Source organism: Hemicordylus capensis, chromosome 5 (genome assembly GCF_027244095.1).
Source record: "Hemicordylus capensis ecotype Gifberg chromosome 5, rHemCap1.1.pri, whole genome shotgun sequence".
Taxonomy (NCBI): domain Eukaryota; kingdom Metazoa; phylum Chordata; class Lepidosauria; order Squamata; family Cordylidae; genus Hemicordylus; species Hemicordylus capensis.
The window spans coordinates 134,167,736-134,194,542 of NC_069661.1; the positions used below are offsets into that span (position 1 = coordinate 134,167,736).

General features: G+C 41.9%; 1 protein-coding gene across 12 annotated transcripts in view; it reads right to left on the reverse strand.

The window, feature by feature from the left end:
- Positions 1 to 26,807, reverse strand: part of PRR5 (proline rich 5) — a 146,266-nt gene that overhangs the window by 23,436 nt on the left and 96,023 nt on the right. For 10 of the 12 annotated variants that reach the window (XM_053253077.1, XM_053253075.1, XM_053253073.1 and 7 more), the window contains 2 exons: positions 20,626 to 20,683; positions 5,151 to 5,198 (listed from right to left, as the gene is read on the reverse strand). In XM_053253077.1, the coding sequence (XP_053109052.1) occupies positions 5,151 to 5,198; positions 20,626 to 20,683 (106 nt within the window). The remainder of the gene's footprint in view (positions 1 to 5,150; positions 5,199 to 20,625; positions 20,684 to 26,807) is intronic. The other 2 variants (XM_053253080.1, XM_053253079.1) reach the window with 1 other exon arrangement.

Here is a 26,807-nt window from a genome sequence, read left to right on the forward strand (position 1 = left end):
CTGTGGTGATGATGGGATTACTTCCCACCACCTGACTGATTTTCATACCCTGAAATATACCAAAAAAGATCAGGTGTTCAGGACAGAAAAAGCTCTCAAGTAAAGACCTTTCATGTAGGATAAAGAGATCAACTGGAAGGACATGGAAGTACATAATACACAGGAGCAGGAACACGCAAGACATTCAGTGCCACTGTTCTAAGCAACTGGTACAAGTCTCTAATTATTATGGAGCGTGATCTACTGCCTCATGGACAAGGATTGCCATTTAAGGCTGCACAGTAGAGAGCGGAAGACACCCAGTCCCCAATGGTCTACTGCTCTGATGAGCAGAGGTGCACCTAGGTAATTTTGGAGCCTGGACCTAAGGACCTTTGGAAGCCCCCTTCCATTGCAAATTAAGCATCATCATGCTCCACTGGGTGACCACACCACCCAGGAGAGACTAAAGTGGATTGTGGGTGGCGGGGGGGAGAGCCCAGGGGCTGTGGAAGCCCTGGACTTCAGCCCCAAAGTCCAGGGGTAAGAACACCTCTGCTGATAAGCAGGAGACATTTGGGGGTAGGTGACTCTTTACTAAGAATGGATCCAAATGTGTGCAGACCCAACAGATCATTGAGGGAGATAGGCCATCCTTCTGGTGCACATATCCAGAATGTGCCGGAGAAGTTGCTGAGACTTGTCAAACCAATCACTATCCTTTCCTGCTAATCAATGTGGGAATGAATGATAACAGTAGAAGAAACCTGAAATGAAACATGAGGGCAACACTTTCAACACTTTGTAGAAAGGTGAATGAGTGGGGAGCATTTCACTGATCCCCTTCCTGTGGACAGTCAAGATGCAGGAGGAGAATGCAGGATCCTGCAAGTAAACAGATGTCTAAGAAGATGGTACTGTCAACCAAGGTTTGGAGCCCTGGAACACAGCCTATAAAGAGGACTCCTGGAACTTGATGGAGTGCACTTCACAAGGACTGGGAAGAATGTGTATGGTAGGAGCCCCACAAACCCCATCTGATGGGGGAGGGAGACAAAAGCTTGGTACCAACTACCAAACATTAGGGAAAAGAAAAAAAGTGCCAAAGGCCGAAGCAAAATGGAGGATGAGGCACTCAGAAATTCACAAGTCACTACATCAAGCAAGCCAGACAAAGTTGATACCTACAGTCTCTGATGTCTGTATACTAATGCACAGAGAACAGGAAACAATCAAGAGGAACTCAAAATCCTTACGCAGGAGGGCAAATAGGCTCTGATAGGTATCATGGAAAATTGTTGGAATAAGACATGATTGAAAGATAGTACCTGAAGAATAATTTTTTTTGAAAAAGAATATACCCAACAAAAAGGGAGGGGAAATTGGGTATTTTCCTAACTCTCAGATTTCTTTATCTGTCCCATAGCTGCATTCAGTCACATAATTTTATCATTGGCTGCCAATATGTTTCTGAGCAAAATACAAAGTGCTGGTTATTAACTATAAAACCCTTAACAGCTTGGGTACAGGGTACCTAAGAGAGCACCTCTTTTGTCATGAACCCTGCCGCCTATTAAGATCATCTGGGCAGGTCTGGTTATGGTTGCCACTAGCTTATTTGGTGGCGACTTGGTGGTGCCTTCTCTGTGGTTGCCCCAGGACTTTGGAATATGCTCCCTGTCAAAATAAAAGCATCTCCATCTCTGATTCCTTTTTAAAAGACCCTCAAGACACATCTCAGGCTTTTAACTGAAATTAATTTAAAACTGTTTAACTATTTTTATTCTGTGAAATTGTTTTAATTATTTCAATTGTGTTTATATTTGCCACATTTTAAACTCTTTACACTGCCTAGAGATGCACATATCAGGTGGTATATAAATAAATAAAATAATTAGTAGGTAGTGAAACAAAAATCATTGTTTTAACTTTTATAGTTTTCAAGAAAATATACTTTAATGTTAGCCTGGCAACAATGGAGACTGAAAACACACCTCATTGACTGATATGATTATGATATTACTTTCTTGTTCTGCTCTGGAGCAGAGATACTACAGTGTATTCAGCCGAGTTTTCTCTGTTTTCTTATTTGCTGCTCCAACCAACAGTTCCTAAAATTGTTAGGGTTAGAAACTACATGGCAGGGGGAAGTGGGGGATTCATCCAATGGGGAGGTTGCAGCTCTGAGTTGGGTGGGATACTGCTGGGCTGGGGGAACTGAGGAACTCTCTCTGATACTGCAGGCCTTTGGTGTATGAGGTGGCAGCAGCTCTGATTTGGTGTGTGGGTGGAATACTGGAGGGGCCCGGAGGAACTCTTTCTCTAGCACCATCTCTAGTGATCCGGAGATGGGTGTGGTTTGTGTGGGGGAGCAGTACGCAAGCAACAGACAGCTTGTGGGGTGGGGGGGCCTGAGGAACTCTCTCTGATACTGCAGGTCTTTGGGTGTGTGAGGCGGTGGCAGCTCTGATTTGAGAGATATTGGAGTGGGACTGAGGAACTCTTTCTCTACCACTGTGATCCTCGGGATGAGGTTGGAGCATGGGGGAAGCAGTAGGCAAGCAAAAGCATCTGGGGAGGGGGACTGAGGAAGTGTCTCTGATACTGCAGGCATGTCGGGGGTGGCAACTCTGATTTGAGGCTATCTTATCTGCAACAATTAGACATCCCCAGATATAGGTTGGCTTTTACACAGGCCAGATGTAGATGCCTTTCCTCTGCCGTCCTTGAAGGTCGCTACTGTGGGACTCCTTATGCGGAGTGTCTATGCCCCTGTGGTGATGGGGAAGTTGAAACAATCGAACATGTTTTGCTTTATTGCTCTTTTTATAGGGACTTACGTTTAGAACTAATATCTCCACTGTTGGCGCTTTCCCCAGGAAATTCGCCTAGCCAACAAGTGGCTTTCCTGCTTGAGGACAGCAAACCTGCCATTACTCGGAAAGTGGCGGGCTTTTGTGCAGCAGCTCGAAGAGTGCGCCAGTTTTTAATTAACAGTCCTAGTTCTGCTGTATAACCTTTCAGTTATAACATTGTTGATGGGTTAGACTGTTGACTTTTTTTAAAAAAATATTTATATTGTAATTGTATTTTCCCCCACTTTGTTGTGCTGGTCATAGACCGTAATAAACTTTGAATGCTGAATGCTGATTTGAGGGAATACTGGAGTGGGGTCTCTACCACCATCTCTAGTGATCCTGGGAGTGGGATTGGAGTGTGGGAGAGCATGGAATGTGCGTTTCCGAAAGGGAGAAGACCCTGCGCTGGGAGGCCAAGAACATGAAGATGGGAGCAGAGCAGGAAGGGGATAACTAACAAGTGTGGGGAGAGTAAAGTGCCTTTTATATTTGTTTGTTTGTTGGAGGAGAACCCTGATCTTATGGTACTTCTGCTCCAGAGATATCAGACAGATCTATGGCATCACTCAAATTAAGGTAGGGATAAAATCATCCCCAGCACTCCTGCCAAGAAATATTCCACCTTCCTTGGAATCCTGCTTTTTAATCCTGGGTGTATGGAGGGAGGGCAGTCTGCAGTTAACAGTAAGGCAAGAAACACAATCTGTAGTTAATGGCGGTAGAAATAAAAAGGCACTCTGCACATGTGTTGGCACCACTGCTAGCTATTCTTTGGCTCTACTCGACAGCAAATTCCGGGCAGATCTCATCCTGTGTTGTGTGTGTGTTGGTGGGGGGCAGAGCAGAATCCTAACCACTTCACTTGAGGCTCAAAAGAGATAGACAGATGGGCAGATGGAATATTTCTTGGCAAGGGTGGTGAGAGTGCTTTTATCTCTACCTTAATTTAAGAGATGCCAGAGATCTGCATGATATCTCTGGAGCTGAAGTACCATAAGAGCAAGATTCCCCCACAAAAAAGAAAAGGGCACTTTACTCTCTGAACATTTGTTAGCCAGCCCCCTCCTGCTCTGCTTCTATTTTCATCTTCTTGGCCCTCCCAGCTCAGGGTATTTTCCCTTTAGGAACATGGGAGGACTCGGGAAACAGATTCCTTGGTCTTTCAGTGTAACTAAAAAAACAGCATCCCCTTGTGACGTTGTTGTCTGTAGCTTGCCTTGTGCTCCCCATGCACTCCAACTCCATCCCCAGAATCACTAGAGATGGTGTTAGAAAAGGTTCCTCAGCACACACACACACCCCTCAGTATCCCCCCAAATCAGAGTTGCCAACACCTCATACACCAAAGGCCTGCAGTATCAGAGAAAAAGAGAGTTCTTCAGTTCTCCACCCAAGCAGTATCCCACCCAAATCAGAGCTGCAGCCTCTTCATTAGTTGTTAGCAAAGTCAGATGAATTCCCTCCCCACCCCATCTCTCCCCTACCCCATTTAGTTTCTCTCCTTAAAAAAATAGGGCCTGTTAGTTGACAGAAAAGAAGGCAGAGAAAACCCAGCAGAATAAGCTGTGGTATCTTTGCCACAGAGCAGAACAGGAAAGTGATGTCATAACTGCCTAGAGACCTCGGCAGTGGGCGGTATACAAGCATGCTAAATAAATAAATAATCACATAAGCCAATGGAAGTGAGTTTTCATCTCTTTCTAGGATTGCAGTTTTCAGCATACTTTAAAGTACTTTAAAAAAAAAACTATAACAGAGCACTGATTCCCGCCCCACTCCCACACACTATTATTAAAAAAAATTTTTTTAATTAAAAAATTGTTTAAACATGGCACCCCCCTTCAACTGGCACCCAGGGCACGTGCCCTGCCTGCCCCACCCTAGATACGCCCCTGGACGTCCAGACAACTTGCTTCCAAGGACGCACATGCACTGGGGGCTGCAGCCTACCAAGGCAGAGTTTTGTCAGGAGGACATGCTTGTAGCACAGGAGGGAGCACACACGCTCCCCAGCCAGACTTCCCACCTCCAAGGCTGGCTGCAGTGGCTGCTTGGGGAAGATGGTGGCTGGCTGCTGCAGTGGTGGGGCCACTCTCACTATGTAGCCCTGCCTGTCATTCCTGCTTTCTCTAGGTTCACCTCCTTGCTTGCCCATGCCGCTCCTTCTGGGGCGCAATCTCTATGTGGCGGAGCCAAAATATGGGAGAAACAGCATCCTGGACAGGATGACCATTTCCTCCTGAAATATAGGACATTGTGTGTAATCTGAGACTGTTGGCAGCCCTATCTGTAAAGAATATACATATAATTTACCTGCACAGAAATGCATGAATCTGAGCATGGAGGCCCCGCAGAAAATATCTGAATAAAAATGAAAGGAGAGATAAATAGATAGACAGATAGATAAAAATATCATTGTGGGAGTATTCCATGTTGAATAGACCACCTGGCCAAGCAAAATACATCAGCAATGCTTTCTTTAGGCAGATTTTCAAAGAGGCAGGTAATAGTAGCAATAGGGTACTCAACTAATCTGTCATCTGCTTGAAGTCTAACTCTGCTAAAGTAGAGTGAGCTAGTGAGTTCTTTAACTCCTTTGCTGATAACTTCACCTTTCAGAAAGTGGAAGAAGAGGTTCAACTACTCTGAACTTTGTTCTTACCAAGAGGGAAGCATTGGTTGATGAAATGAAACAGTGGGAACGTAATCATGCCATCTGAGAAGTCATGATATCAAGGGATGGCGAAAGGTCAGGAAGTAAGAAGTGTACCCTTGATTTTAGGAAAGCTGACTTTAATGATCTCAGAGAAAACAGAAAGAATTCTATGGTTAGAAATTCTGAAGGAAAAGAGAGTCAAAGAGATTCTGAAAAGTGAGATACTGAAGGCACAATCACAAACAATTCCCATGAGAAGGAAAAATGGGAGCACTCTCAATAAGCCAGGTTAGATGTACAGAGAATTCTCTGAACCGTTGAGTAGCAAACAGGATACATCTAGGAAATGGAATGAGAGGAATAGAAACAACAAAGAGTCCAAAAGAACGGCCCAAACCTGTAGGGATGGTGTCAGAAAAGCTGACTCAAAATGAACTGATGTATGTCAGTTCCAAACGAACAAACAAGGGTAGAAATGCAAACTATAACTGCAATAAGTGCTATAAAATAATGTAAGCAAACACTTTGTAGAATGATTAGAAAATAGTTTTAATACAATTAATAGAAAGATTATTTGTTGATATATAAAAGCCAATACAAAATGTCAATTGATGTAATAGGCCATGAAAAGGTATAATGAAAAATCAAAGATAATATAAACTAATGTGTAGCACTAAAAACTTCCAGTAATCTTCCTCATGTATATTCGGTTTTTAATTGTAAAACGCCCAGAGACACAAGTTTTGGGCGGTATAGAAATATTTTTAAATAAATGAAAATATTCATCAATGATATACCCACATCAAAATAATATTTTGAATACAGAAAATGAACAGCAGACTTTGAATTTGATGCTCCTAATGAACCTTTAAAAAAATTGATGAGATGTCAATAAACAAACACTACAACAAGGTTGTATTCTTGCCCCTGTTTTATTTAATTTTTATATAAATTCAATAGTTTTACATATGAATGACCTTGCTCTTGATCCCCCTAAACTTGCGAATAGACTTGTTTCGTTACTGCTTTATGCGGATGACATTGTCCTATTATCTCAAACCAAGATAGGGTTAAGCTGTGCCTTAACTTCCCTGAGTTCCTATACTGTGAAGGTGGACTTGGAGGTAAACTATACCAAGACTAAGGTGATGGTTTTTGCAAAACGCCCCCAAACCCATAAATGGTCCATAAATGGACATAACATTGAGCAGGTCAAGGTTTTTAAGTATTTAGGGGTTGTATTTCATTCCAGTGGATCCCGGAAAGCTCATCTTAGCTTTGTTTCTCACAGTGCCCAGCAGACAGCAAATGTGATTAAATCTTTTTACTTCTCGAGAGGTGCTCTTTTTGTCCCAGCGGCTGTCAAATTATTGAAGGTTAAAATATACCCCCAAATTCTTTATGGTGCACGAATTGAGCCTTTTGATAGTTTTACATATTTACATAAATTTACAATCTTAGAAGCAGTCCAAACTAAATTCTTAAGGGCTATCCTTCAAGCCCCTAGAGGCACAGCTAACGTGGCTCTCTGTAGAGAGGTTGGGGTTACCACCTTGAAAATGAAAATCTGGCTTTGCATAATCAAATTCTGGCTGCATTTGGTTTTCTTCCCAGTCAGTTTAGCGCCTTTAGTGTTAACTGACAGCTTTACATCTAAATGGGAAATTGCTCTAAAAACAAAATTACATCAACTGGGCACGTCCCAAGAAGACCTTATAGCGAGGGGTTTAGATCAGGCGATATGTTTTGTTATGCAACAACTATTAGATATAGATCTACAGGAGGAGTGTGCTTGACTACCAAGGGGAATTTATATAGGTTCTCAAAATTTCAGCCACAAACCGGCTGAATACTTAGATCACATGTTTTTACCCAAGTTTAGGAGAGCATTGACCCTTGCTCGTTTGAACGCCCTTCCCTCCACACTCCTAGACGGGAAATATAAATGAGTCCCATATGCACTGTGTCATTGCCCTTGTGGCTCAGGGGATATAGAGTCAGTTCTTCATGTTATTCTGTATTGTCAATTTTATAGGGATGCTCGTAGTAAGTTTATTGCTCCTTTCTTAAAGAACCATCCTGGTCATACAGATCAATTTTACTTGGATGTTTTATTGTCAAATTTTAAACTTGTTACTTCTATAAACGTGGCCAAATTCTGTTTTGTTGCATCCAAACTTTGTAGAGCTTGTATTAGCAATCTGAATATTTTGTAAATTATAATTGTATTACTTTAAATGTTAAGCTGGTCGAAGGACCGTAATAAATTTACTGCTACTACTAATAAACAAACACTTGTTTGTATAATACACAAAGAACTCTGAAAAAGTTGGAAAAAGTATTTGAGAACAAAATGCTTACTTACAGGTGTTCTACAAAAAAACAGAACTCTCAATATGCAACCAACAATCAATATTCAACTAATAATATTATTCATTCATTCATTCAAATTTCCAGTCTTTATTTTGAAAATAAATACTGTGACATGAGCATAAGCCATGCCATTTTGTATGCTAAGTAAATGTCTGAAGCAAGTAGGTGCTTCTCCCTAGCATTAGGCCAGAGCTAAGAGCAGGAACCCCCTCCGTAGGAATGAGTGTTGGGCCTCGCTGAGATAAGCCGTTAGTTAAAACCCAGCTGCTGAAAGAGCAACAGCTGCAGGAAGAGGCCTTCGCAGCCCCCAGTAGAGATAAGATAAGTGAGCATACCAAGGGGGCTCATGTCATTAGAAATTGAGACCATATGGAGTGGAATTTTCCTGAACTTTTTTGGAAGTATGTAAATCTTTCTATACCATGATTGGATGAATGTAAATGCTGAGGGGTGGAGAAAAATCTTTATAAACTCTTGTTAGTCTGTAAGAGGCACGCTCCCTGGATCTTGGCCGAGAGGCACCAGGGACGTCCTCAGCGCTGTGTAATAAATAAACCTTTTTGTTTCCTTCACCATCCCGGACTCAGTGTTGATTTCTCAGGTAACATTTCCTGGGGGCTCGTCCGGGATGGTCAAGCTGGTCGGTTGACCTGCCCAGTGCAGCCAAGTGATTTCTCGCCCGACCACCGGAGTCAACTTCTCTCGGCGCCACTTCCCTCTTTGGAAGGAGACGGATTTGGACCCGTGGGTAAGGGCGACGGTCACTGGTTGCCACACGGGCGCGGAAGGAAACACAGAAGAGGAGAATTAAGGTAAGGAACCTCGAGGAAGGGTGGTAGGACGTCGTCCAGCCTACCAGGGGCACTGGGAGTGGGGGACACCACTCGCGAACCAGGAACGCACCCACAGGGAAAGGAAAAGAGTGTTAGAACAGCAATAGAAGGAAGGGAGGGCTGAAAAAGGCCCCCCTTCAGGACGTAGGAAACCAAGATCAGGGGGCCGAGACACCACAGAGGGTGTCGGAACTGACTTGGGGAAGAAGGAGAAGGCGTATGGTTGTGAACAGAGTGTAAGTTTGGTGAATGCAGAAGGGGCGCCCACAAGGGGCAAACCTACCGTGAGTGTGGACCTTGTCTCTGACAAGGCGGGACGCCCTATTAGGTTCATAAACCCGGCGACGGGAGTGAACTGAAACAGGCGGCGCGAATCTGGTGTCGGTGTCTTCCTACAAACGTCTAGAGTGAGTGAGAGAGTGAAATCCAAAGACGTCTTTTGGTTCTCTTCAGCCCAAGAGGGGCAAAGGGGGAGAAAAAGTCCAAGCAGGGGCGGTTTAATCTTTCAGCTCGAGGAGGGGGAAAGAGAGAGAGAGAAAACAAAAACAAACAAAAAAAAAACCCACAGCCGAAGTAGGGCTGCCTGGGAAGGAGTGACTTAAGCCAAGAGCCCAAGGAGGGGCGGCTTTGAGTCAGAAATAAACAGTCTAAGCCCGACCAACTCAAAGGGGGGGCTATGGGTAGCAGAAATAGCAAGTACACAAAATCTGAACGGATTTCATGTACACCTTTGGAGTGTGTGTGTTGAAAAATTGGGTGATTATCATGGGAGCAAAGAGTGCTCTTAGAAAACATGTTTTGAAATGCCTTTGTATGAAAGTTTGGCCACTATGAACTCGAGTTAGAGGCCTCCTGACTCCGAAAATAACATCCTTTTGCACTTGCCTCTGTTTTATAAGTGTTAAAGAAGGAAGAATGATTTGTCTTTTGCAAAAATCATTTCTCTCTCTGTGTTCTGTTTCCAAGTTGCTTCCAGGCTTTGGTTGTCACGAAGCCAAAAGATAACTGTCCTAGCTGCAAAAGTTTCTCTGAACAAAAGGCTGCTTTTGTTCTTTTTCTTTTTCCATCTCTCTTCAACTATTTGAGTTGGAAAAGAGGAAAGAAAATGGAGGTTTGAAGGAATGCATATGGGAATTGCGGACAAAAGAAGAAGGAAAAAACTAGAAGGAAATACGTAAAAGGGTTTTTTGTTGGAGGTTGTTAACAACAACAAAAAGAAAAATGCTTGAAAAGCACCAGTAAGTTATAAGATTGTGATGTGGAAAGGTAATATAGAATTACAGGTTGTTTTCATGGATAACTGTGATAAGGTTGTTCTGTTTTAACTACTTTCTTAACTGAGTTTATGGCTGACATATTTAAAATGCTATAAAATTCTTTGGGATTCATATGAAGTTTTCTTTGTTTAGTCCTTTGTTCTGTGAAATACACAAGACGAGCCTCTGTGTGTGTGTGTGTGTGCGCGCATGTTTCTGAGAGGGAGCCCAAAGCTCTGGTTCTGTATAGGAATTCAACCCACATCAATTTTATAGCTCATCCCTGTGAAGATGAGGTTTCTGTTGTATTTATTCTGTTTATTCTGTTGTATTTGTGAATGTATTTATACCAGTGACATGTTTTGTTTTGTTTTTCCTTTCTGTAAACTGTTCCAGACCAAGCTTGCTCTGACATTGAATTCCAAAATTCACAATTATTATATTAATTGAACATAAAATTGGTCATGGCCTGAGCAACACAGGGAACTTTCAGCGGTCGGCTGACCAACTGAGGGCTGGATCTTCCCACCTCTGCAGAAGTGCTGCTTGTGGCTAAATGCATTAGGCATGAGAGCAAGCTCTAATTCATTCATTCTTATATCAAGTTAATTGTGATATTTCTGCCACTACTGAGTATCATAAGCCTTTATATGTTATGTTTACTGAATTCCTTGACAATGATCTATCTTATCTTACCTATTTCTGTGAACTCAAGAGGTTCTCCGAAAAGCAGTTTGTGTTCCAGCCAGATTAATTGTGGGTGAGAAGGAAAAATGGATTTTAAGATAAATGAGTCTAATTGTATTACTGTCATGTTTGCAAAATCTATGCAATATTTCTGCTAGTTGAATTTGATGTAAACTGAAAGCTATTAATCAAATGGTCTAAGGTTCAAAAAAAAATTTTTTTTTAATTTGACTCATCCACCAGCCCTGCTTTGCCTTCACAGCAGCTGAATCTTAAAATCCCAGACATGAGATTTAATGAAAGGAATTTTGTTTTGCCAATCCTGCAAGTGGCAAGGAGTTCCAAAGCATCGGTTTGCAATTCACCTTGGAAATTTCCCAGCTAAAAGGGATTAGTCTGGGGCAGTAGATGGCTGACTCCCTCACACATGACCGAATATCATGTGACTTTGGTGAGGATCCTGGGGTTTCCATGGCTACTACTTTGTTCTTAATCCAGCTAACTTACTTCCTTTTGAGTCTACAGAAGACCAAGAACATGATTGCTTGCAAGCTGTGGACTGCATCTATGTCAAGCCATCCTGATCTTAAAGATGAACTGTACACAGATGGAGGCAGCTTCATGTAAGATGGACAACGTAAGCTGGCTATGGAGAAGTGACTGACCATGCTCTTTCTCCAGGTATCTCAGTCAGCACAGCTTGCAGAGCTCATCACCTTCAAGGTAATTTTTACACAACTCATGGGGCCACTTGGAAAGAAAGAAGATTTTAACAGTGGGAAACAAGGAAGTAAAATATGGGACACAGATATCAGAACTCTAGACTGCTGTTACACTACTAGAAGAGGTTGCAGTCATCCATAGCAGAGGTCACCAGAGGAAAATGACCCAGTGACAAAGAGTAATTGGATGGCAGATGCTGCAGTTAAAACTGCTGCTCCTTCTATTCCTGTTTCCAAGCATCTTTGATTCCTGTGCTAACTATCTTGGCACAACCCCCCCACATATTCAAAAAAAAAAGGACATCGACTTTGCACCACAGCAGGGGGGCGCACTTAGAAGAGGATGGCTGGTAAAGAACAGCAGATGGATGTGGAATTATTGCAGAACCAATCCTTTGGTTTTTTTCCCTAGTCAATACAAAGACACTTTTTGTGCCTCTTGGATGTACCCTTTTGCAGAACATGTGGCAACAGCCTGTGTAATTTGTGTAGTAAACAATCCTGCTTTACCAAGGTATAGTATCTCACTGGACATACTGTGTGGGCTATCTTTTTCCTTGTCTCGAGAGGTTGTTTTCACTTTACAGAAATGTCAAACCCAAACTTGAATCCATCAGTGACTGGTTAATTATGAGGCTAAAGATGGAGAACTGGGACACCACAACTATCTACACGTTACTGACGATGAAGTCAGTTATACTGGATGGAGATTGATTGCCCTGACGAAGGACTGTAAGTATGATTGTCAGCCAACGTAGTGCAGTGGTTAGAGTGCTGGATTAAGACCGGGAAAACCCGAGTCCAAATCCTCATTCAGCCAAGACACTTGCTGGGCGACACAGAGCCTACAACTCAAATGATTTGGCCTGCCTCACAGGGTTGTTGTAAAGAGGAAAAACAGGATGCAGAAGAGAATGTGAGATGCCACATGGAAACTGGACTTTGTTAGCAGTGACTGTGATTGACCTGAAAGGCTTTAATGCCTCCTCAAAACCCCAAACTCATAAGGGGGGTGAAAAATGTGAATGCCTTTTTTCTTTTTGACTTTATTGCTTTGCTATTGCCCAGGATTGCTGTTTTGTTCTCGTGAGATAAGCCGTTAGTTAAAACCCAGCTGCTGAAAGAGCAACAGCTGCAGGAAGAGGCCTTCGCAGCCCCCAGTAGAGATAAGATAAGTGAGCATACCAAGGGGGCTCATGTCATTAGAAATTGAGACCATATGGAGTGGAATTTTCCTGAACTTTTTTGGAAGTATGTAAATCTTTCTATACCATGATTGGATGAATGTAAATGCTGAGGGGTGGAGAAAAATCTTTATAAACTCTTGTTAGTCTGTAAGAGGCACGCTCCCTGGATCTTGGCCGAGAGGCACCAGGGACGTCCTCAGCGCTGTGTAATAAATAAACCTTTTTGTTTCCTTCACCATCCCGGACTCAGTGTTGATTTCTCAGGTAACAATACTGTTAAATACCATTTGCAAAAACAGAGAGAGAGTGTCATAATCAGCTTACTTTGAAATACATTTTTTTTTCAAAAAGCTGCTATTTGGTCAAACTAGATCACATATGCTTGATGAAGCTTTCTAGTAGGGATGTGCGTGAAACAGATTTTGTGTTCTGTTTTGACTTCCAAAATGCAGACAAAATGCAAACCCATATTTTTCAAAAGAACAAAACTCAAAATGTTTTGAATGTTTTGGCCATAGGGAACAAGGGCCATACGGATGGGTGCTACCTATCACCCAACCCACAAAAGAAATGGGCAAGCAGGCAATTTTAAATAAATGTTTAACCTTTCCCCCAAACCCCCATAGGATCAGAAGCCAGTACCAGAAAACCAATCAGCAAGGGAAAAACAGATCTACAAAATAGTGCTTGAAACACTGAAATGTTTCAAATAAAAATGGATTTGTTTGGTTCCAAGCTTTATTTAAATGGTGTTTTGTTTCAAGCTCAAGACACTCGAAACGGTCTGTTGCGAGTCCAAACGTTTCAACATGGTAACATTTTGCACATCCCTACTTTCCAAACCGTGATTTAGTTACTTCATTACACTTCCAGTTCCAGTGTGTTCAGACAATGAATTGCCCTTCTTGGGCAACAGCAGCGTGGAATACTGGAAATTTGGAGCAGCTGTGTGGAAAACTAAGTGAGTTGGAGGTGTAGTTATGTGCCTGGGGGTTGCCTTTGGTGTCAGCTCTACTCATCACATCCCCTTCATTCCACATCTGGGAGAACCTCTGCAGTCCTCTTTCCTGTGGCACACAATCCAATTCTGGTCACTTGCTGATGTCTGCTGGTGGTTTCCCTGACATTTGCCTCTGCCCCCCCTTAAAAAAACCCTTCAACGTCATATGCACACTTCTTTGTATTTTCACCAGCCTGCAGACCCACCAGGCATAACATATGTGATGTGGGTATTTGCGGGGAGTGTGTGTGTGGATTGGGGGTTGCTTTACCTCTGGATTTTTCCTGGGCACATGTGTCTTGTACATGTGGGGTCACTTTTGAAAAATATATATTTCAAATACAGGTTTTCACAAACTGGCAAATACATTTCAGTTGCTCTGTATTCCTTCTCTAGTTGACCTTCTATGGGTCATTTTCTTGGGGGAGGGGTCAGTGTCAGGGATTTTGACTGTGATTTAGTTTTTGGCAGGTGGCCGCCAAGTTACTTTGCTGGATTTCTACTCAGCATGTGTGTGTGTGTGTGTGTGTGTGTGTACACACACATTTTTTTGCACAATATTTGTGCATATTCATTGTTTGCATGCCCAAGAAAGCATATCACCACTGTATAAGTTCAGTTTACAAGGTTTTGACTGTGTTGCACTTTTGTGCAGGTGGTAGCCAAGGTACTTTGCTGGGTTCCTGTTCTGCACTGCTTGTATTGTTTTAATTAAACTGTTTTTAGGAGTTTTTGTAAACATTCCCTTCTTTTGTATGTCCAAGAAAGCTCACTATGGCAGTAAAAGCTTGGTTTTGGTGGGGTTGACTGTGCTTCCATTTGAGCAGGGGGTAGCCAAATTACTTCACCGGGTTTCTGCTCTGCACTTGCTTTTTAAATTTAAAATGTTTAGGTCTATTTGTGCAGGTCTATTTGTTTAGGTCTATTCTTGCCTGCCTGGGAGAGCATAACATGGCATTAAAATCTCAGTTTTCAGAGTTTTGCTTCTGCTTGCCCTTTTTCTTATTCTTGGTCTTTTCTGGTTTTTGCCTGAGGAGCATTCATGTCTGGAAGAGGTTCTCAAAATGGCAGCATGGGATCATGTACTACCTTGTCATTTTGTGGCTCCCTGCTTCTGCCCTCCATTTTGTAGGCAGTAAGATGAGGAAAACATTCTCAATTAAAGGTAACAGCCATGAAAACCAAGATTTAACATAAGAATATATGAATAGCCCTGCCAGATCAAGCCCAAGGCCCATCTAGTCCAGCATCCTGTTTCATACAGTGGCCCACCAGATGCCGCTGGAAGCCTACAGGCAGAGGTTGAGGGCATGCCCTTTCTCCTGCTGTTACTCCCCTGCAACTGGTTTTCAGAGGCACCCTGCCTCTGAGGCTGGAGGTGGCCTATAGCTCTCAGACTAGTAGTTGTTGATAGACCTCTCCTTCATGAAGTTATCCAAACCCCTCTAAAAGCTATCCAGGTTGTTGGCTGTCATCACATCTTGTGGCAGAGAATTCCACAAGTTGATTATACGTTGTGTGAAAAAGTACTTCCGTTTGTTGGTCCTAAATTTCCTGGCAATCAATTTCATGGGATGACCCCTGGTTGTAGTGTAGTGTAGTATATGTGAGAGGGAGAAGAATTTATCTCTATCCACTTTCTCCACACCATGCATGATTTTATAGACCTCTATCATGTCTCCCTGAAGTCATCTTTTTTCTAAACTAAAAAGCCACAGGTGTTGTAGTCTTGCCTCAGAAGGAAGGTGCTCTAGGCCCCTGATCATCCTAGTTGCCCTCTTCTGCACCTTTTCCAGTTCTACAATGTCCTCCTTTAGATTTGGTGACCAGAACTGTACACAGTACTCCAGGTGTGGCCGCACCATAGTTTTGTATAAGGGCATTATAATATTAGCAGTTTTATTTTCAGTCCTCTTCCTAATGATCCCTAGCATGGAATTGGCCTTTTTCATAGCTGCCACACATTGAATTGATGCTTTCAACGAGCTGTCTACCATGATCCCAAGATCCCTCTCCTGGTCAGTCACCGACAGCTCAGATCCCATCAGCCTATTCCTGAAGTTGGGGTTTTTCACCCCAATGTGCATCACTTTACACTTGACAACACTGAACTGCATTTGCCATTTTGTCGCCCACTCACCCAGTTTGGAGAGATCCTTTTGGAGCTCCTCACAATCAGTTTTGGATTTCACTACACTAAATAGTTTGGTATCATCTGCAAATTTGGCCACCTCGCTGCTTACCCCAACTTCTAGATAACTTATGAATACAGTAAAAAGCACCATTCCGAGTACAGATCCCTTGGGGACCCGACTTCTTACTTCCCTCCATTGTGAAGACTCTCCATTTATACCTACCCTTCGTTTCCTGTCCTTCAACCAGTTAGCAATCTACACATGTACTTGTCCCCTTATCCCATGACTGCTAAGTTTTCTCAAGTGTCTTTGATGAGGAACTTTCACTGCCATGGTAAGTTTCTCGTAAAGGCAAAAGGGTGAATGTGAACAAATATACTCTCTCTCTCTCTCTCTCTCTCTCTCTCACACACACACACACACAGAGACAGCAGAAACCCAGCAAAGTAACTTGTCTACCACTTGCCCAAATGAGAAGCACAGCCAAACGTCCCAAAACTGAGATTTATTACTGCAGTATGCTCTCCTGGGTATGCACAAGGGTGAATGTGCACAAATACTCCTTTTAAAACAAGTTAGAGCAGAGCAGAAACCCAGCAAAATACTATGGCTACCACCTGCCCAAACATTCAAAACACCAAAAGGATTCTGCCCCCTTCTGCCACACACTTCAACATGTGCTGTGTATTCTCTGCTGTGCAACCCCAGCAGAAGCTACAGTACTTGGCAGCATTTCTAAATGTGTGCATATACTCCAAAACAAAGCAATTTAAAAAAAATACTATTGACATCAAGTTTGTATTTCTGTGTGATCCCTGGGTACCAGGCATACACAGAATGGGGGTGCGTGGGAATGAAGGAGTGATATTTAGGCAATGGCGGTGGGGAAAGGGTGAGGGATTCCAGAGAGGATGGTGTGCAGGGGGAGAGGAAAGCAGGAAGAAGGTGAGGAGATAAAATATGTACGGTTTCAATATGATGGAACAAAGGCAGTCTGTCTGGACAGCCCATAGTGCTATCACACAGTAAATCTTCCCCTCTGGAAAATCGCTGTGAATTCAGATCTCAGCGGTTCATTCTTGTAAATGGCGACAGACAGTTGGTTTTCAAACTGCTGTAATAAATGCTCTGAACTACCAAAGAAAGCTGTGGCAACAGAAAGCTGGTTTTGAAATAGCTGTAATAAAAGCACAGTAGGCTCTCTTTCTCATATATATAAACACTCTTTGTTTTGGAATATCTATGTAATACAGTGTTATCCACAACCATAAGTACAAACTTTCTATAATCATGATTGTCAAGAAAATGTTTGATTAAAGCAAACCTTCCATGTGGAATCCCTATTATCTTTGTACCATGTGGGTGTGGGTCCCTATTAGAACTCTTTCTGAATACCTGGCTTTTTATTGAAACCCTTTGGTTACACAACAGAGAAGTTACATTAAAGATACTAAACTATGGAGCTATTCACACGATTGATCAAAACCAGGCTACTGGAGGTCAGCCCGGTTTTGATCAATCGTAGGAACCACTAGGCTCATGGGCAAGGCCGGTGGTTCCCTGGCGGCTAGCCTGCCTGGCACACTCGGGGTGCGGGGGGAGGGCAGGGGAGACCCCAGGAAGGCACTGTGCCTGGGGTTCAGAAGGTTGGGTCACTGCATAACAGCGCTCCCCTTCCCCCAATCCCTGGAGGTCCCGATGGAGCTGTGGCCAGGCAAGGGAGCACCCGAATGGACCAGCCACTCGTCTGGGCAGCTCAACCAATCATGTGAAGCGCTTCTATGTATGATGTATGTACAGTTGGTGTGAAGCACCTCTAATCATCTTATTTGTTTGTTATTTCTCTTTGTAAACCGCCCTGAGCCATTTTTGGAAGGGCAGTATAGAAATCGAATTAATAATAATAATAATAATAATTAATAATAATCACACCAATCATGTGAAGCACCTCTATGTATTAATATTGTAGAATATATAGAATTGGAAGATGTATGCACATTATATGTAGAAACATTATATACTTCCATGATGGAGCCAAGACTGTAGTCTTAAAAGGAGGAACCTCAGAGATCTGAACTCAGAGTGAGTATGTGGTTTAAGGTTTGACCAAATGCAGGCTTTTTACAAGTAGTTTTTCAAAGTAAGTTGACTGTGGCTCTCTTTCTTTTGGTGTTTAGTGCGAACAGTTAAAAACAAAGATCGGAATTTGAATATGATTAGCTGAACATTTATTGTTGGTTAAATGTTGAGAGTTCTCTTTTTGAGTAAGACAGCTGTAAGTAGCCATTTTGTTTCTAAAGGCCTTCTTTCTCATGTTTTCTTAGTTCTTTGTGTATTATATAAACAAGTGTTTATATTTATTGACATCACATGAAAAATATTTTTAAAGGGATTTATCAGCAGCAAATTCATTCATTCAACCAATCAATCTTTATTACAGTCTCAGACCAAATTCAAAGTCTAGGGTTGGTTTTCTGTATACAGAACAGTTCTTTGGGGTGGGGGCGTGTATCAGACATGAAGATACATGAGGAAGATTAATGAAAAGTGACATAATTAATACTGCAGTTGGCTTATATTATCTTTGAGCATTATTATTCTTTATGGTATATTACAATTGACAGTTTGTATTGGCTTTTATATATCAGCAAGTTGCCTTTCTATGCATTGTATTAAAACTATGTTTCTAATCCAAATGATAGGAGGCTTGTAAGGGATGCGAAAAACACCCCCCAAAAAAGGGTTTTCATGGATATGTCTGAAAGGAGAGGAAGGTCAAGGATCAGTAGGTCTGTTGCTTGGAAAAGAAAGTGAAATGGTAATAGCTGTGTGAAGGAGGGAACTGCTTAATGCCTACTTTGCATTTGTCTTCTCCCATAAGGTAAATGTGGCCAGCTGGGCAACAGATGCACAAATGAAGAAAGAAGAGAAATGCACCTCAAGATAGATAAAGACATGGTAAAGGAACACCCAGATATCTTAAACGAGCTTAATTCTCCAGGTGCTGATGAATTACATCTCTAGGTACTGAAGTAATTTGCAGATATGATCTCAGAACCAATGTCTGTAATATTTGAGGTGCCAGTGGACAAGCAAATGCTGATCCTATATTCAAAAAAGGGGAAAAGGAGGAGTTAGAATACTATAGACCTGTCAGCTTGGTACCAGTATCTGACAAGATTCTAGAATAGATGATTAAGCAGTCTGCTTGTGCTCACTTGGAAAAGGATCTGATTTGTCAAGAAAAATGTTATGCCAAAATAATCTCCTCTCCTTTTTCAATAGCTGCTAGTTAAGTAAATCATGGCAATGTTGTGGTCATGATATAGCTTGATTTCAGTAAAACATTTGAGAGTCTCCCATAGTAGCTTTGTTGACAAGATGGTAAATGTGGGCTAGATGATGCAACTGTTAAGAAGATTTACAGTGAGTACTCATTAATGGCTCCACATCATCCTGGAGGGAGGTACTGAGGGGTGCCACAGGGTTCTGTCCTGAGACCTTGTTGTTCCACATTTTCATTAATGACTTGGGGGCGGGAGTAGAGGGGATGATTATAAAATCTGCAGATGATATGAAACTGATGGAGATAGCTAACATCTTAGAGAGTCAAATGGAGATTCAATCCAGTCTACACAGACTTGAGTATTAGGTCAAAACTAACAAGATGGTTCGACAGACAAATGTAAGGTCCTGCATTTGGGTAAGAAAAATCAAAAGCATAAATATAGGATGGGAGACACCTAGCTAGGCAGCTGTGTGTGTTAAAGGGATCTTGTTAACAAGATGACTAGATGACACGTGATGCAGCTGCTAAAAATGCTAATACAATCTTAGGCTGCATGAAGTGTCCTGATTGTAAGAACTAACCCCTCTACTTTTTGGAACCTCAACAGATGAGGGCAACAAAATGGTGAGGGGTCTGGAAACAAAGTCCTATGAGGAATGTTTAAAGGAGTTCGGTATTTTAGCCTGGAGAAGAGAAGACTAAGGGGGAATACGATATCCGTCTTCAAATATCTGAAGGACAGTCACATGAAAGAAAGCGCAAACTTGTTATCTCTTGTTCCTGAGGGCAGGACTTGAACCAATGGGCTGAAATTACAAGGAAATTTCATGAGCATATTTCATGAATGCACAAAGGAGGAGGAAAGGGAAGGAGTCTCCTTGCCCTGCCTGCTTCCTCCTCTTTCTGTCTCCTCCTCCCCATGCCACGTGGGCAGAGGAGAAGGCAGACAGGGCAAGGAGAGGCAGCAAGCAGGTAGAAGCAGCCAGGCAGCCAGAAAGTGCAGATGAGTGGGAGCATGAGCAAAGCACATGCCACTAATGAGACCCCTCACCAAAGGGGGCAAACACAGGTCTCCCCTGTGTTAGCAAAGACAGTGGGTAGTTGAAATAGAAGGCCTCAAAAGTCCCAACTAACATCTGATGATTCAACAACATTCACATAGCTATTTGCATCACAGAGGTTTATAACTGAAGGAAAAATGACACTATTATTTCCATTATTATTTCTCCAATTATAATTGGAGGTAAAGGAGCTGTGGAGGCTGCAGACAAATCCCATTTCCTTGTTCAGCAGGCATTGTATGTTTTTAACTTTTGTAAACCGCCTTGGGGTTATCTTTTTAACGAAAGGCGGTATATAAATGCAAAAATAAATAAAAATAAATAATAAATGACTATTAAACTACTGCTGAGGCAGAAGCAGAATGTTGTTATGGATTCTGATCAGTGCTCTCTAACAGGGATTCCCAGAAGTTGTTGACTACAACTCCCAGAATCTCCAGCTGCAATAGCTTTTGCTTGGGAATCTGAGAATCTCTGTTAGAGGGAACGCTGGTTCTTATCCTAGTGAAGAAAGTTTTGAAGATGAAGAAAGTTTTGATTTTGATGAGCATTTTGGATGATCAGCAGCCATAATTGGTGGCTCAATTACCTTCATAAAACCGTATCTTGTCCCTCAGGATCACCATGCCTTTTGTAAGCAGTTGGTTCTGTAAATAAAATGAAAAATAACTTCATTTTCCTTACTCTCTTAACCTGAATCCATTGCAGATTTTTACTCTTATATTTTGACCATGTAGCACTTCTCTTTTAATGGCAGTTTATTAAAAGAGGTTTGGTCATCATTTTTGTTCATTTTTGGAGCATTTGGATAATGACAACAGTGAATTACAGGTGGCCCTCATGATCTTCAGTCCCAGCATCCGCGATTTCATGTATTCCAGGTCAACCAATGGTGACCCAACCTGGTTATTTGCATATACAAAAATAGTGAAAATCCACCTATCTGCAGTTTCTAGTTCTATTCACCATTTTGCTGAATAGAGCCATTTTGTGGCTCTTTCTTTTACCCTCCCCCCCCCAATTTTTCATGGAAAACTGGTGGAACTGGGGGTTTGAGGGGCATTGCTGTACAGCTGGAGACCTGGAGAGCATGGCACAGTACATTATTTCACTTATTTGTGCCTCCTCCCTGATTTTTTTGTTCTTCTAGTAGTCATCTGTCTGTTCACACACGGGCTCTGGACCTGCGCAGGAGCATTCTTTGGAACTCTCAAGCTCTTCCTGATTTTTGGCAGTAGTTCTGCCACTCCAGCCTCACTCCAATTCCGCATTTTTTAAAATTTTATTGATTTTTACAATACCTTAACAATCAATTTACACTTAATTAAGTAAATATAGCCTCACTCCAATTCCCACTCAGTTCAGTTCAGGAGTCCACTGATCAATATGCTGGCCTTGGTCCTAAATAAACAAATAAACAGAGTCCACTGATCTGGAGAAAAAATAGAAGATAAAGGAGACTGCAGTGGGGCTGGATGGGAGAGTGTGTGAACAGACAGATGACCACTAGAAGAACGTCAGTTACAGGTAAGCAACCTGTTGTTCTTTGGCGTAGTCTCTTTCCATCACACATGGGTGCATAAACAAGCTTACCTGAAAGGAGGTGGGATGGCAATCACTGAAAAATGGAGCGGAGCACTGTCCTACCAAAAACTGCATCCTGATGAGTGTGCACATCCAAGGTGAAGTGCAATATGAATGTGTGCGGAAAAGCCCATGTGGCAGCCTGACAGATGGTGTCCAAGGGCAGGTTGGCATCAAAGGCAACTGAGGTAGCCAGAGCCCTGGTGGAGTGGGCCTGCACAGGACCTGGCAGTGGCTTCTTGGCGAGAAGGTAGGCCAGTTTGATGGCTTCCACAATCCATCTTGAAAAAGTCTGTGATGAGAGTTGATGGCCCTTAGTGCGCTCAGCATAGGATATGAACAAGTGGGGCCCCTGTTGGATCTGTTTGGTCTGTTGGATATAGAATGCCAGTGCTCTGCAAACATCTAGGGAGTGAAGTTTGCAGTCCTCTGCAAACATCTAGGGAGACCCCCAAGGTCTGTTGAGGGGTTCTGGAAAAACATTGGCAGAGAAATAGTCTGGGCATGGTGAAACGAGGAGAGCACCTTAGGCAAAAACTCTATATCTTTTCGAAGTTGTACTTTATCCTTAGGTAAAACAAAATAGGATGAATCCACTTGGAGAGTGCGCAGTTCTCCCACTCTACTGAGTTGAGTGCAACCGACAGCACTGTCTTCCACTTAAGGAGTCGGAGTCGAATTTGCACCAAATGACCCTTAAGGATGTGTTGAAACCCCCTCAGCACCTTGAAAAATGCCAATAGTGCTAAGTAATGTATGTGGCGCAGACCTTCTTGTGTAGTCCATTCACCCCGAAGCATGGTGGTGGTGCAGTGGGTACCCCATCCTGTCTCCAAGGCATTGGTGGGTACTACGTAGTCTGGTGTCAATGGAAAAAAGAACGTCCCTGTACTTAGGTTTCTGCCGGAGGACTACCACATGAGAGAACGACGGATAGTTGGTGGAAGATAGAGTCTCTTTGCCTGGTTGTCCCTTAAGGTATCGAAGTGGGCCAAGAATGAATGCTGAAGCATCCACATATGGAGTCGGGCAATGGGGAGGACCGAGGCGGCCAACGCCATCAGACCCAACATCTGTTGGACCTTCCTTGCTGGAAGGCAACAATTGTGTGACATGTGACGTGCTAGAGCGGTGATGCTGTCTACCCTCTCTAAAGGTAGATACACTAGGGCCGTTACGGAGTTGAATTTCATTATTATTATGTCATGCCCACTGATTACCTAAGTAATATAACATTTCCTAAATTTAGGCGTGCCTTGACTCTCGCACGTCTTAATACTCTTCCAACAGCTGTTCTTAAGGGAAAGTTCAAGGTGACTCCTTACTCTTCGCGCCTTTGCCCTTGTGGCTCAGGTGCTATTGAGTCTACTGCACATTTTATTCTCTATTGTGACTTTTGTGACAGGGATGTTCATTTAAATTTTATTTCAACCTGGCTGAAGTCATTTCCTGGCCGTTTGGATGACTTTTATCTTGATTTACTATTGTTTAAATTTGATATTATGAGTACTAATTCTGTGGCCAAGTTTTGTTATATTGCATGCAAGTTGTGTATCGCCATTTTATGATGTCTTTTTCTTTTCTCTTTCTGTTCTGGTCGCTGATCGAAATAAAAGCTGACTGACTGGCATATCTGAAGTGAAGCAGCGACTTCACGTGAGAGCAAGGCTGCCAATCTATAAATTCTAGAGGCTTGCCAATTCCTGGTTTAAATTTGTCATCTACACCAGAATATTGCCTTCTTTTGTTCAACCATTCCAGAGCAATTTCACTATCTTTTGTAAAACCTACTTTTCAGACACTGCTCTTCATAAAGAGGCAACTGTTCGTGCATTCTTTTTATTCATCACTTCAATAAATTCAAGACCTTATTATTTATTTATTTATTTACACAGTGAGACAGGTGTTATTGACTGGTTTGTTTTATCCAGACATCGGGTCCTTCCCAAGGACCTGGGATGGCTGAATTTTATTGTCAATGTTGTTGCAGTTGTTATAGATATCATCACAGAATATAGGCTGTTCCCAGTAAAGTTGCTTTTTGTAATTGGCTGATGGTGATTTCTGTGGCCCCTATGGTGTTGAGGTGCTCTTCAAGGTCTTTTGGAACTGCACCCAGGGCGCCAATTACCACTGGGATTATTTTGGTCTTTTTCTGCCACAGCCTTTCCATTTCAATTTGTAGATCTTTGTATTTGGTGATTTTTTCTATTTATTTTTCTTCTATTCTGCTATCCCCTGGTATTGCTGTGTCGATTATTTTGACTTGTTTTTCTTTCTTCTCGACTACAGTGATATCTGGTGTATTGTGTGGCAGATGTTTGTCTGTTTGTAGTCGGAAGTCCCATAATAATTTTACCTCTTCATTTTCTTCAACTTTTTCAATTTTATGGTCCCACCAATGTTTGGCTACAGGTAGCTTGTACAGGTATTTTTTGCAGATGTTCCAGTGTATCATCCCTGCTACCTTGTCATGCCTTTGTTTGTAGTCAGTTTGTGCGATCTTTTTACAACAGCTGATTAGGTGGTCCACTGTTTCATCTGCTTCTTTACAAAGGCGGCACTTGCTGTTTGTTGTTGACTTTTCTACTTTTGCTCTTACTGCATTTGTTCTTAGTGCCTGTTCTTGTGCAGCCAGTATTAAACCCTCTGTTTCTTTCTTCAAGTAGCCATTCTTAAGCCATTGCCAGGTCTTGGTGATGTCTGATTTTCCACTTATATTGTGCCAATGTTGACCATGCATTGGCTTATTTCTCCAATTTTCTGCTTGGTTCCTGACTTGTTCTTTCTTGTAGGCCTGCTTTGTTTCATTGGTGTTGAATAGTTTCTCGTTATTGACCATCTGAAGTGCATCTTCTTCACTATCCTTGATATTTTCTTCAAGGCCTCTTTTCTCTTCCTCTACTGTTTGATGGACTTGCAGCATTCCTCTTCCACCTGAGCTGCGAGGGAGATATAGCCTATCGACATCACTGTGGGGGTGCAGAGCATGATTGATGGTCATGATTTTCCTAGTCATACAATCTAGCGTCTCTAGCTCTGCCTGGGTCCAGTCTATTATTCCTGCAGTGTATCTGATAACAGGTATAGTCCAGATGTTTATGGCTTGTATGGTGTTCCTGCCATTGAGTTTGGACTTGAGGATTTTTCTAACTCTCCTGATGTATTCACTTCCAATTTTTCTTTTAACTTCAGTGCATGCAATGTTATCAGCCTGGAGAATGCCCAAGTATTTGTAATGTTCTTTCTCTTCAAGGTTCTTGATCTTGCTTCCATTGGGCAGTTCTATTCCTTCTGTTTTTCTTATTTTCCCTCTGTTCATTATTAATGCAGCACACGTCTAGTCCAAACTCCATTGCTATATCGCTACTGCATATATGGATAGTGTTTAGCAGTGATTCGATTTCTGACTGGGACTTTCCATACAACTTCAGATCGTCCATGTACAGCAGATGGTTGATTTTACTGGATGTTTTAGATGTTTGGTATCTGAGGCCTGTTTTGTTTAGTATTTGTGAAAGTGGGGTCATGGCGATTACAAACAACAGATGGGATAGTGAGTCCCCTTGGAAAATGCCTAACCTGTCCAAGTGTCTTGCCATTGATTGTTAACTGTGTACTCCACATGCTCATTGCTTTTTTAATAAATATCTGAATGTTTTTGCTGACACCAGTTGTTTCTAAACATTTTAGTATCCATGTGTGAGGCAATGAATCAAAGGCTTTCTTGTAGTCAATCCATGCAATACTTAAGATTTCTTTTTCTTCTCTTGCAGTTTTCTAAAATCATTTTGTCAATCAGCAGCTGGTCTTTTGTGCCACTGGTGTTTGGACAATTTCCTTTCTGTTCAACTGGAAGCCGTTTGTTAGTTAATAAATGTTGCATCACTTCATCTGTTATTATTCCAGTTAATAATTTGAACATGATTGGCAGACAGGTTATCGGTCTATAATTACTTGGAAGTGCACCTTTTGTTGGGTCATTCATTATGAGATGAGTTTTCCCAGTTGTTAGCCATTGTTCAATATCACCTCCTTGCAAAATGTGATTGAACTGTTTTGATAGTTGTTTATGAAGGCTTGTTAGGTGTTTAAGCCAAAAGCCATGCAGTTCATCGTCGCCTGGAGCAGTCCAATTTTTAATTTTCTTTGCTCTTTCACTTATTAATTCTGGTGTTATTATTAGATCTTGCATTTGTTGGTTACATCTTTTGACTTCTTTCATCCAGCCTGCTTTTTTATTATAATCTATTGGATTGTCATATAATTTCCCCCAGAATTGCACTGTTTCTTCTTTATTTGGTGTTTCTATGTTTCTTGCAGTTTCTCCTTCTATGCTTTGATAGAAACATCTTTGATTCGACTGGAATTGGAGATTCTGCCTGTGTTGTGTAATTCTGGCTTTGTATCTGCTAATCTTCTTTGACACTGCTGTTATTTGCTGCTTTATTATTTCCAGGACTTCTCTAATTTTCCTTGAATCGAGGTGGTATTTTTGGATCAGATACTGTTTGGTCTTTTCTTCAGCTTCTTGTCTTTCATATCTTTCAATTTACTAGCATCTGATCTAAGCCTGGAGATTTTATTTTCTAATCTAATCTTCCATTTAGGTGATGTACCACTTCCCTTTTTTACAGGTCCACTGATCTTATATCCGAGCTGCACTGTACATTAGTTGGTTTGTTTCTTGCAAATTATTGGTTGTTATTTCTGCAAGTGAAGCATTGACATCTTTTAATGCCTGAGCAAGTTGTTTTTTGGCAACTGTTTTTAGCGCTGGAAGTTTAACCCTGGTGGTTGTTTGGTTCATGTGCTCAGTTATTTTTTGCTTTAGTTCTTGTTGCTTTTCTGTTAAACGGCATTCGGGTTTTTGAGGTGAAGGCAAAGGGGAGCTTAACTGGTTTTGATTTTGAAACAGTTCAGCAACAGTGGCATCCTCTGTTTCCAACACCTCCTCCACCTGTGCCTGAGCAACTTCTTCAGTTGGTGGTAATTCTTCTTCCATATCTTGAGCCTGTGTTGCTCTTTGCAGTTCTTCCAGCTCAACTCCTGTGAATACTTTATTTCTTATTATGAATCTTCTCTGGTCTTGTAGCCTTTGTTCTGTTATTTCTGTATCTGGATGCTTCTCTTTCCAAATTCGTACATTCTTTTTTAATAATAATAATAATAATAATAATAATAATA